The sequence below is a fragment of the Nerophis lumbriciformis genome, linkage group LG16 (genome assembly GCF_033978685.3).
Source record: "Nerophis lumbriciformis linkage group LG16, RoL_Nlum_v2.1, whole genome shotgun sequence".
In the NCBI taxonomy this organism is placed as follows: domain Eukaryota; kingdom Metazoa; phylum Chordata; class Actinopteri; order Syngnathiformes; family Syngnathidae; genus Nerophis; species Nerophis lumbriciformis.
In genome coordinates, this window is record NC_084563.2 from 31517979 (window position 1) to 31530695 (window position 12717).

The 12717-nt window shown below is 38.1% G+C and overlaps 1 protein-coding gene across 1 annotated transcript in view; it reads right to left on the reverse strand.

Annotated features, from left to right (window-relative positions):
• The window catches only part of crmp1 (collapsin response mediator protein 1), a 34536-nt gene that overhangs the window by 18578 nt on the left and 3241 nt on the right, over positions 1-12717 (reverse strand). Inside the window, exons 2-9 of the mRNA XM_061976991.1 lie at positions 8364-8452; positions 8122-8306; positions 7889-8053; positions 5623-5684; positions 5451-5531; positions 707-775; positions 506-626; positions 271-427 (exon numbers count right to left, since the gene is read on the reverse strand). Coding sequence (XP_061832975.1) covers positions 271-427; positions 506-626; positions 707-775; positions 5451-5531; positions 5623-5684; positions 7889-8053; positions 8122-8306; positions 8364-8452 — 929 coding nt within the window. The remainder of the gene's footprint in view (positions 1-270; positions 428-505; positions 627-706; positions 776-5450; positions 5532-5622; positions 5685-7888; positions 8054-8121; positions 8307-8363; positions 8453-12717) is intronic.

A 12717-nucleotide genomic window follows, 5' to 3' on the forward strand; every position in this document is an offset into this window, starting at 1 on the left:
GTTAAATTAAATCATGTTTTCTTGTACCAAGCCTGCCGCCATCTCTGCATCTTGGGGTTCGCCACCAGCAAACTCTGACAATTTAATGGAGGAATAGAACTGGCATCGAATGTTTAAAAAAAAAAAAAAAAGTATTGATACTGGATCGAGAATCGATTCTGAATGCAATCGTTACCTCCAAGAATCGAATGGTGTAGTGCTTAAAGATTCACAGCCCTATAAACAAAATTGGGAACGCAGCCTACAGAAATCACAGCTTAAAGGTCCTACCAGGACAGAAGAGTGTGGAGGTGGTCCGGGGTGGTGGGGTCCGGACTCAAAGGAGGTGAGGTGACATAAGCAGCAGCTTTGGCCCAGCTCTTGCTCCAGTAATGGGAGCCATCTGTGGCCAGGCTGGCTGTGATCGGCTCCCCAAAAACGACAGAGCCTGGAAAACAAAAATGACGGATTTGCTTCGCCGCCGCGGAGACTTTGACTTCACTCAGGGTTGCGGAAAAAGCGAGACCTTTCCTGCGGGCCTGGGCGATGGTGTCGGCGGCACTCTTGCTCATCACCTTGGTGATGTAGACGGGACAGTTGACACGGTTGCCGAGGGTGATGGCACGGAATGCGGCCTCAGCCTCCACCTGCGGGAAGGTGGGACAGGTCAGGACTGGGATGGTCGGTTGCGGTTGGCGAGGTAGCAACTAATGGACGGATAATTGACCTCTTCAGGACGACTCAGAGGATGGCCTTCAGGTCCAGTGATGCCCATCCCAAGGATTTTGCTCTGTTCCTGAAGGGGGAAAAGGATATTTAAAGGATGTCTTGTAACTGTACTGGCAGCTTTTTATTCTACCATCCAATGTAACTTTACACAGGATGTAAGAACAACTTTGTACCTGTGCTCCTGGTAGCCACATGCTGTTCTATCATCCGCATCCGAATTACACTTTTACCTGCAAGGTTTTTAGGACTCTGCATCCGTTTTATGACGAATCGACTCTATGTAACCATGGCTGTAACTGGCATTGAGGACACCAAGGTCACTGCGATGAGGTGGCGACTTGTCCAGGGTGTACCCCGCCTTTAATCAATGTTGGGTTCTGACATTGACCATTGACCATTGAATTTCCCAACTGTAGTGGAATTTCTGACCTTTGTACCATAGTTTGTGTCTGTCACAGTCCGAAAAGAGAGCGAGGTCGAAAAGCCTTAAGAATGTCAGTTTGTTTCTCTTTTATCTATTCTGAACCATTGAAGGAGCATATGTGGATTATAGTTGAACGAGTGGTCGGTCTGACCATTCTACAAAATGATTTGATTGTTTGTTATGGCTAAAGGATTCAAGGAGGTTGCAGAATAAATAGGTCCAAAACAACGGGACCTTGACACATGAGGAAAACACATGAATGGCCAAGTAGACCAAGCCTATGTATGATTCGCAGGATTCTCCATTCATCCAACGTCTCCGGAGGACGTTGTCTGTTTGCATTGGCAAGTCAATCCAACCGTGTACCATTTGATTATGGGTAAATAAAACTTTTGTACTGAATTCACTTTTGTTGCTGTTTAAGATTCGGACCTTACACCACACAACCAATTTTCTACAACACAAATACAACGTGGAAACAACATGCTTTTTGACGACGTTTATTCAATGTCAGGTTCTGACGTTGGGCAACTCAAACCTAACGTAGAAACAACATGCTTTTTGACTACGTTTATTCAATGTTGGGTTCTGACATTGGGCAACTCAAACCTAACGTGGAAACAACATGCTTTTAGACAACGTTTAATCAATGTTGGGTTCTGACGTTGATTTGACCATTGAATTTTGGTCATTTACCAACCAATTTTCTACAACACAAATACGTTGAAACAACATGCTTTTTGAAGACGTTTAAACAATGTTGGGTTCTGACGTTGATTTGACCATTGAATTTTGCTCATTTCCCAACCAATTTTCTACAACACAAATGCAACGTTGAAACAACATGCTTTTTGACGACGTTTATTTAATGTCAGGTTCTGACGTTGGGCAACTCAAACCTAACGTAGAAACAACATGCTTTTTGACTACGTTTATTCAATGTTGGGTTCTGACATTGGGCAACTCAAACCTAACGTGGAAACAACATGCTTTTTGAAGACGTTTAATCAATGTTGGGTTCTGACGTTGATTTGACCATTGAATTTTGCTCATTTCCCAACCAATTTTCTACAACACAAATGCAACGTTGAAACAACATGCTTTTTGACGACGTTTATTTAATGTCAGGTTGTGACGTTGGGCAACTCAAACCTAACGTAGAAACAACATGCTTTTTGACTACGTTTATTCAATGTTGGGTTCTGACGTTGGGCAACTCAAACATAATGTGGAAACATGCTTTTAGACGACGTTTAATCAATGTTGGGTCCTGACGTTGATTTGACCATTGAATTTTGGTCATTTCCCAACCAATTTTGTACAACACAAATACAACGTTGAAACAACATGCTTTTTGACGACGTTTATTCAATGTCAGGTTCTGATTTTGGGCAACTCAAACATAACGTTGAAACAACATGCTTTTTGACAACGTTTCATCAATGTTGTGTTCTGACGTTGATTTGACCATTGAATTTTGGTAATTTCCCAACCAATTTTCTACAACACAAATACGTTGAAACAACATGCTTTTTGACAACGTTTAATCAATGTCGGGTTCTGACATTGATTTGACCGTTTAATTTTGCTCATTTCCCAACCAATATTCTACAACACAAATACAACGTTGAAACAACATGCTTTTTGAAGACGTTTAAACAATGTTGGGTTCTGACGTTGATTTGACCATTGAATTTTGCTCATTTCCCAACCAATTTTCTACAACACAAATGCAACGTTGAAACAACATGCTTTTTGACGACGTTTATTTAATGTCAGGTTGTGACGTTGGGCAACTCAAACCTAACGTAGAAACAACATGCTTTTTGACAACGTTTCATCAATGTTGTGTTCTGACGTTGATTTGACCATTGAATTTTGGTAATTTCCCAACCAATTTTCTACAACACAAATACGTTGAAACAACATGCTTTTTGACAACGTTTAATCAATGTCGGGTTCTGACATTGATTTGACCGTTTAATTTTGCTCATTTCCCAACCAATTTTGTACAACACAAATACAACGTTGAAACAACATGCTTTTTGACGACGTTTATTCAATGTCAGGTTCTGATTTTGGGCAACTCAAACATAACGTTGAAACAACATGCTTTTTGACAACGTTTCATCAATGTTGTGTTCTGACGTTGATTTGACCATTGAATTTTGGTAATTTCCCAACCAATTTTCTACAACACAAATACGTTGAAACAACATGCTTTTTGACAACGTTTAATCAATGTCGGGTTCTGACATTGATTTGACCGTTTAATTTTGCTCATTTCCCAACCAATATTCTACAACACAAATACAACGTTGAAACAACATGCTTTTTGAAGACGTTTAAACAATGTTGGGTTCTGACGTTGATTTGACCATTGAATTTTGCTCATTTCCCAACCAATTTTCTACAACACAAATGCAACGTTGAAACAACATGCTTTTTGACGACGTTTATTCAATGTCAGGTTGTGACGTTGGGCAACTCAAACATTACGTGGAAACAACATGCTTTTTGACATTGTTTATTCAATGTTGGCTTCTGACGTTGGGCAACTCAAACCTAACGTGGAAACAAATTCTTTTAGACGACGTTTAATCAATGTTGGGTTCTGACGTCTATTTTAACAATTGAATTATGCTCATTTCCCAACCAATTTTCTACAACGCAAATGCAACGTTGAAACAACATGCTTTTTGACAATTTTTATTCAATGTCAGGTTGTGATGTTGGGCAACTCAAACCTAACGTGGAAACAACATGCTTTTTGACAACGTTTAATCAATGTTTGGGTTCTGACGTTGATCTGACCATTGAATTTTGCTAATTTCCCAACCAATTTTCTACAACACAAATACAACGTTGAAACAACATGCTTTTTGACAACATTTGTTCAATGTCAGGTTGTGACGTTGGGCAACTCAAACGTAACATTGAAACAACATGCTTTTTGACAACGTTTATTCAATGTCAGGTTGTGACGTTGGGCAACTCAAACATAACGTTGAAACAACGCACTTTTTGACAACGTTTAATCAATGTTGACCGTTGAATTTTGCTCATTTCCCAATCAATTTTCTACAACACAAATACAACGTTGAAACAACATGCTTTTTGATGATGTTTAATCAATGTCAGGTTCTGACGTTGATTTGACATTGAATTTTAGTCCTATCTCAACCAATATTCTACAACACAAATACAACGTTGAAACAACATGCTTTTTGACAACGTTTATTCAATGTTGGGTTCTGACGTTGGGCAACTCAAACATAACGTTGAAACAACATGCTTTTTGACAACGTTTAATCAATGTTTGGGTTCTGACGTTGATCTGACCATTGAATTTTGCTAATTTCCCAACCAATTTTCTACAACACAAATACAACGTTGAAACAACATGCTTTTTGACGACGTTTATTCAATGTCAGGTTGTGACGTTGGGCAACTCAAACGTAACGTTGAAACAACGCGCTTTTTGACAACGTTTAATCAATGTTGACCGTTGAATTTTGCTCATTTCCCAATCAATTTTCTACAACACAAATACAACGTGGAAACAACATGCATTTTGATAACGTTTAATCAATGTCAGGTTCTGAAATTGATTTGACATTGAATTTTAGTCCTATCTCAACCAATATTCTACAACACAGATGCAATGTTGAAACAACATGCTTTTTGACGACGTTTATTTAATGTCAGGTTGTGACGTTGGGCAACTGAAACATAACGTTGAAACAACATGCTTTTTAGCAACGTTTATTCAATGTCAGGTTGTGACGTTGATTTGACCATTGAATTTTGGTCATTTCTCAACCAATTTTCTACAACACAAATACGTTGAAACATGCTTTTTGACAATGTCAGGTTCTGACGTTGATTTGACCATTGAAATTTTGTCATTTCCCAACCAATTTTCTACAACACAAATACAACGTTGAAACAACATGCTTTTTGACAACGTTTAATCAATGTCAGGTTCTGACGTTGATTTGACATTGAATTTTAGTCCTATCTCAACCAATTTTCTACAACACAAATACAACGTTGAAACAACATGCTTTTTGACAACGTTTATTCAATGTTGGGTTATGACGTTGATTTGAGCGTTGAAATCTAATAATTCCCCAACCAACAAGGTGGATCCAACGTTGGACGCCAACGTTGTCTCAATAGACAATTACAACTCTTTTGCAACGTTGTTTCAAAGTCATTTTTATAGGGCATGACTGTCTAATCAACGTTGTATCAATGTCTTGTGCCTGCTGGGTTTGTACAGACAAATATCAGAGAAAAGTGAACGGAGTCTTACCTGAGCAATCAGATCTCCGTTTTCAGCGTGAACCAACACCACGGCGCCAATGTCTTTCAAGAAGGAGAATGCCTGGTACAACTGGTAGAGCCAACAACATCACTCGTCAATGACAGGTCAGACTGACACATTTCGATCCACGATAAGCACATGTTGCTCTTGGGAGAACTACCTGAGAGTCGGTCAGCTGGTACACGTCCTTGTAGGCCATGTACACCTGGAAGGAGTTGATACCTGACAAAGGTGGACAGCATCAACTTGACATGTTTCAAGCAAAGTGAGTATTCCACCACAGCATTCATGATTGTGTCTAAATCTCTCTCTGATGTTTTAGTACCGGTACCAAAATGTTTTTTGATGTTTTTCGATACTTTTCAAAATAAAGGGTAAAACAAAAATGTTTATTGGTTGTATTTTAACATACATTTTTATGATACATTAAACATGTTTCCTATTGCAATCAAATAATAATTTTATCATGAAATAACATACTAGACAACTTGTCTTTTAGTAGTAAGTAAACAAACAAAGACTCCTAATTAGTATGCAGTAACATATTGTGTCATTTATACACCTATTATTTTGTACACATTATGAGGGACAAACTGTAAAAATGTATTATTAATCTACTTGTTCATTTACTGTTAATATCTGCTTACTTTCTATTTTAACATGTTCTATCTACACTTCTGTTAAAATGTAATAATCACTTATTCTTCTCTTCTTTGATACTTTACATTAGTTTTGGATGATACCACACATTTAGGTATCGATCCGATACCAAGTAGTTACAGGATCATACATTGGTCATATTCAAAGTTCTCATGTGTCCAGGGACATATTCCCTGAGTTTATAATAAAATAAGGAATGACGAAAGATTTTGTAATAATTAAAAATATTGATAAAATCATTGTGGTATTGACTAGATACAGCTCTTGTACTTGGTATCATAAGTCGATATTTCTTTATTTCTTTATTTCTTTATTTCTTTATTTATTTCTTTATTTCTTTATTTCTTTATTTATTTGGTATTAATTTCCAAATCCTTTTCAACTTATATTTAATTGAATAGACTGCAAAGACAAGATATTTCATGTTTTTTTTGTTGCTAATAATCATTCACTTAGAATTTAATGGCAGCAACACATTGCAAAAAAGTTGTGACTGCGGAATTTTTACTACTGTGTTACATGGCCTTTCCTTTTAACAACACTCAGTAAAGGTTTGGGAACTGAGGAGACACATTTTTGAAGTGGAATTCTTTCCCATTCTTGCTTGATGTACAGCTTAAGTTGTTCAACAGTCTCCCTTCTCATATTTTAGCCTTCACACATTTTCAATGTCTGGACTACAGGCAGGCCAGTCTAGTACCCGCACTCTTTTACTACGAAGCCACGCTGTTGTAACACGTGACTTGGCATTGTCTTGCTGAAATAAGCAGGGGCGTCCATGGTAACGTTGCTTGGATGGCAACATATGTTGCTCCAAAACCTGTATGTACCTTTCAACATTAATAGTGCCTTCACAGATGTGTAAGTTACCCATGTCTTGGGCACTAATACACCCCCATACCATCACACATGCTGCCTTTTACACTTTGCGCCTAGAACAATCCGGATGGTTCTTCGTTCCAGAGGACACGACGTCCAGAGTTTCCAAAAACAATTTGAAATGTGGACTCGTCAGACCACAGAACACTTTTCCACTTTGCATCAGTCCATCTTAGATGAGCTCGGGCCCGGCGAAGCCGACGGCGTTTCTGGGTGTTGTTGATAAACGGCTTTCGCTTTGCTTAGTAGAGTTTTAACTTGCACTTACAGATGTAGCGACCAACTGTAGTTACTGACAGTGGTTTTCTGAAGTGTTCCTGAGCCCACGTGGTGATATCCTTTACACACTGATGTCGCTTTTTGATGCAGTACTGCCTGAGGGATCGAAGGTCCGTAATATCATGGCTTACGTGCAGTGATTTCTCCAGATTCTCTGAACCTTTTGATGATATTACGGAGCGTAGATGGTGAAATCCCTAAATTCCTTGCTTGAGAAATGTTGTTCTTCAACAATTTGCTCAGGCATTTGTTGACAAAGTGGTGACCCTCGCCCCGTCCTTGTTTGTGAATGACTAAGCATTTCATGGAAGCTGCTTTTATACCCAATCATGGCACCCACCTGTTCCCAATTAGCCTGTTCACCTGTGGGATGTTCCAAATAAGTCTTTGATGAGCATTCCTCAATTTTTTCAGTCTTTTTTGCCACATGTGCCAGCTTTTGAGCTTTTTGAGCTAATATTTGCAAAAAATAAAAGTTGGAACGTTAAATATCTTGTCTTTGCAGTCTATTCAATTGAATATAAGTTGAAAAGGATTTGTTGTATTCTCTTTTTATTTACCATTTACACAACGTGACAACTTTTGTACAAAGGTGGATGTGGACACACCTTTCTCTTGCACCAGCAGCTCCAACTCCTCCTTGACTGTGTGGTTCCACTGAGGGATGTCCACGTGGAGGGAGTAGTCGCAGCACGCCTTCGTGTCCGCCGCTCTCTGCCAGACCTCGAAGGCGTCCAGCAGGCTGTCCCCGGGCTGGGGGGTCACGTGGTCGACTGCGGAGGGAGGGGGTCAGAGGTGCAAAGGACGCACCACCGCGTTGGTGTTGGCACTGCGGACTTACTGATCATGGTCGTGCCTCCGGCCAGCGCCGCCTTGGTGCCTTGGAGGAAGTCGTCCAGCGGGCGCACGCCCAGGTAAGGCTTCATCAGGCAAGTGTTGACGTCGATCCCTCCAGGTATCACCATGCGCCCGTTGGCCTCGATCACCCGCACAGCACCCGGAACTAGCAGGTTCTGTCCTACCTGTCTGCATGTTTGAGACATTAGTACTTGCATGTGGGAAAAGGTGTGTCACGTTCCGTACTTGATGAGCCCATCTTCGATGTACACGTCTGCGTAGACAGACTGGTCGTCGTTGACCACACGTCCTCCTTTGATCAGCAGGTTCTCACTCTGAAAGATGGAGCAAAATATGGATTATTAAATGATTGCAAGACTACCTGTTGGTTGTACGGTCTAAGCCAGGGGTCGGCAACCCAACATGTCGAAATAGCCATATTGGACCACATATACAAAAAAGTCATCGGTCTGGAGCCCGACATTTTTTTTAAGTCTTATTTAAGTGATATAATGATGTAAGTGTCTATATTATATACAATTGCCTACTATCAAACTGACTTTAAAAGCCTTATATAAGTGTTATAATGAGGACAACACATGATGTAAGTGTCTACAATATCTATATTAGCCTACTATCAAAATGACTTTAAAAGTCTTATATAAGAGTTATAATGAAGACAACACATGATGTAAGTGTCTGTATTAGCCTACTATCAAAATGACTTTAAAATTATTATATAAGTGTTATAATGAAGGCAACACATGATGTAAGTGTCTATATTAGCCTACTATCAAAATGACTTTAAAAGTCTTATATGCGTGTTATAATGAAGACAACACATGATGTGTCTATATTAGCTATATTAGCCTACTATCAAAACGACTTTAAAAGTCGTATATAAGTGTTATAATGAAGGCAACACATGATGTAAGTGTTTATATTAGCCTACTATCAAAATTACTTTAAAATCTTATATACAGTAAGTGTTATAATGAAGACAACACATGATGTGTCTATATTAGCCTACTATCAAAATGACTTTAAAAGTCTTATATACTTGTTACAATGAAGACAACACATGATGTGTCTATATTAGCTATATTAGCCTACTATCAAAATGACTTTAAAAGTCTTATATAAGTGTTATAATAAAGACAACACATGATGTAAGTGTCTATATTAGCCTACTATCAAACTGACTTTAAAATTATTATATAAGTGTTATAATGAAGACAACACATGATGTAAGTGTCTATATTAGCCTACTACCAAAATGACTTTAAAAGTCTTATATAAGTGTTATAATGAAGACAACACATGATGTAAGTGTCTATATTAGCTATATTAGCCTACTATCAAAATGACTTTAAAAGTCGTATATAAGTGTTATAATAAAAACAACACATGATGTAAGTGTCTGTATTAGCCTACTATCAAAATGACTTTAAAAGTCTTATATAAGTGTTATAATGAAGGCAACACACGATGTAAGTGTCTATATTAGCCTACTTTCAAAGTGACTTTAAAAGTCTTATATAAGTGTTATAATGAAGACAACACATGATGTAAGTGTCTAAATTAGCCTACTATCAAAATAACTTTAAAAGTCTTATATAAGTGTTATAATGAAGACAACACATGATGTAAGTGTCTATATTAGCCTACTATCAAAATGACTTTAAAAGTCTTATATAAGTGTTATAATGAAGACAACACATGATGTAAGTGTCTATATTAGCTATATTAGCCTACTATCAAAATGACTTTAAAAGTTGTATATAAGTGTTATAATGAAGACAACACATGATGTAAGTGTCTATATTAGCCTACTATCAAAATGACTTTAAAAGTCTTATATACGTGTTATATTGAAGGCATAACATGATGTAAGTGTCTATAATAGCCTACTATTAAAATGACTTTAAAAGTCTTATATAAGTGTTATAATGAAGACAACACATGATGTAAGTGTCTCTATTAGCCTACTATCAAAATGACTTTAAAAGCCTTATATACGTGTTATAATGAAGGCAACACATGATGTAAGTGTCTATATTAGCCTACTATCAAAATGACTTTAAAAGTCTTATATAAGTGTTATAATGAAGACAACACATGATGTAAGTGTCTATAGTAGTTATATTAGCCTACTATCAGAATTACTCTAAAAGTCTTATATAAGTGTTATAATGAAGGCAACACATGATGTAAGTGTCTATATTAGTTATATTAGCCTACTATCAAAATGACTTTAAAAGTCTTATATATGTGTTATAATGAAGGCAACACATGATGTAAGTGTCTATATTAGTCTACTATCAAAATGACTTTAAAAGTCTTGTATACATGTTATAATGAAGACAACACATGATGTGTCTATATTAGCTATATTAGCCTACTATCAAAACGACTTTAAAAGTCATATATAAGTGTTATAATGAAGGCAACACATGATGTAAGTGTTTATATTAGCCTACTATCAAAATTACTTTAAAAGTCTTATATACAGTAAGTGTTATAATGAAGACAACACATGATGTGTCTATATTAGCCTACTATCAAAATGACTTTAAAAGTCTTATATACGTGTTATAATGAAGACAACACATGATGTGTCTATATTAGCTATATTAGCCTACTATCAAAATGACTTTAAAAGTCGTATATAAGTGTTATAATGAAGACAACACATGATGTAAGTGACTATATTAGCCTACTATCAAAATGACTTTAAAAGTCTTATATAAGTGTTATAATGAAGGCAACACATGGTGTAAGTGTCTATATTAGCCTACTATCAAAATGACTTTAAAAGTCTTATATACGTGTTATAATGAAGGCAACACATGATGTAAGTGTCTATATTAGCCTACTATCAAAGTGACTTGAAAAGTCTTATATACCGTATTTTCCGCACCATAAGACGCCCTGGGTTATAAGCCGCGCCTTCAATGAACGGCATATTTCAAAACTTTGTCCACCTATAAGCCGCCCCGTGTTGTAAGCCGCATCTAACTGCGCTAAAGGAATGTAAAAAAAACAGTCAGATAGGTCAGTCAAACTTTAATAATATATTAAAAACCAGCGTTCTAACAACTCTGTTCACTCCCAAAATGTACGCAAATGTGCAATCACAAACATAGTAAAATTCAAAATAGTGCAGAGCAATAGCAACATAATGTTGCTCGAACGTTAATGTCACAACACACAAAATAAACATAACGCTCACTTTCTGAAGTTATTCTTCATTCATAAATCCCTCGAATTATTCTCCTTCGGTGTCCGAATTGAAAAGTTGGGCGAATGTGGGATCCAAAATGGCCGGCTCCGTCTCGTCGAAGGAATCGGAGTCAGTGTCGCTGTTGTTGTCCAGCAGTTCTGTGAATCCTGCCTTCCGGAAAGCTCGGACCCTGGATCTCAGGAAACAGAGTGGACCGACACCAGCAGATGACATGGCACCCCAAACCATCACTGATGGTGGAAACTTTACACTAGACTTCAGGCAACGTGGATCCTGTGCCTCTCCTGTCTTCCTCCAGACTCTGGGACCTCGATTTCCAAAGGAAATGCAAAATTTGCATGGTTGGGTGATGGTTTGGGGTGCCATGTCATCTGCTGGTGTCGGTCCACTCTGTTTCCTGAGATCCAGGGTCAACGCAGCCGTCTACCAGCAAGTTTTAGAGCACTTCATGCTTCCTGCTGCTGACCTGCTCTATGGAGATGGAGATTTCAAGTTCCAACAGGACTTGGCGCCTGCACACAGCGCAAAATCTACCCGTGCCTGGTTTACGGACCATGGTATTTCTGTTCTAAATTGGCCCGCCAACTCCCCTGACCTTAGCCCCATAGAAAATCTGTGGGGTATTGTGAAAAGGAAGATGCAGAATGCCAGACCCAAAAACGCAGAAGAGTTGAAGGCCACTATCAGAGCAACCTGGGCTCTCATAACACCTGAGCAGTGCCAGAAACTCATCGACTCCATGCCACGCCGCATTAACGCAGTAATTCTGGCAAAAGGAGCTCCAACCAAGTATTGAGTATTGTACATGCTCATATTTTTCATTTTCATACTTTTCAGTTGGCCAACATTTCTAAAAATCCCTTTTTTGTATTAGCCTTAAGTAATATTCTAATTTTGTGACACACGGAATTTTGGATTTTCATTTGTTGCCACTTCAAATCATCAAAATTAAATGAAATAAACATTTGAATGCATCAGTCTGTGTGCAATGAATAAATATAATGTACAAGTTACACCTTTTGAATGCAATTACTGAAATAAATCAAGTTTTTCAAAATATTCTAATTTACTGGCTTTTACCTGTGTATATATATACATACATACATATATGTGTATATATACATACATGTGTATGTATATATAATGAGGCCTACACAGTACAGTATTACCTCCTTGCTAAGTATTTAATCTCCAGGGATTTGAAGGAGCCTTCCTGCTTTTCTTACCCTCACATGGAGCTTGTTCTCCTGGCAAAAGCTGGCAGACATGCTCCTCTCCCCGCGGGGGGTGTGTGTGTACACCCGCTACCAGGCGACTCCGTCCGCACCCCTTTGTTATCGCACCCCCCCCCCACAC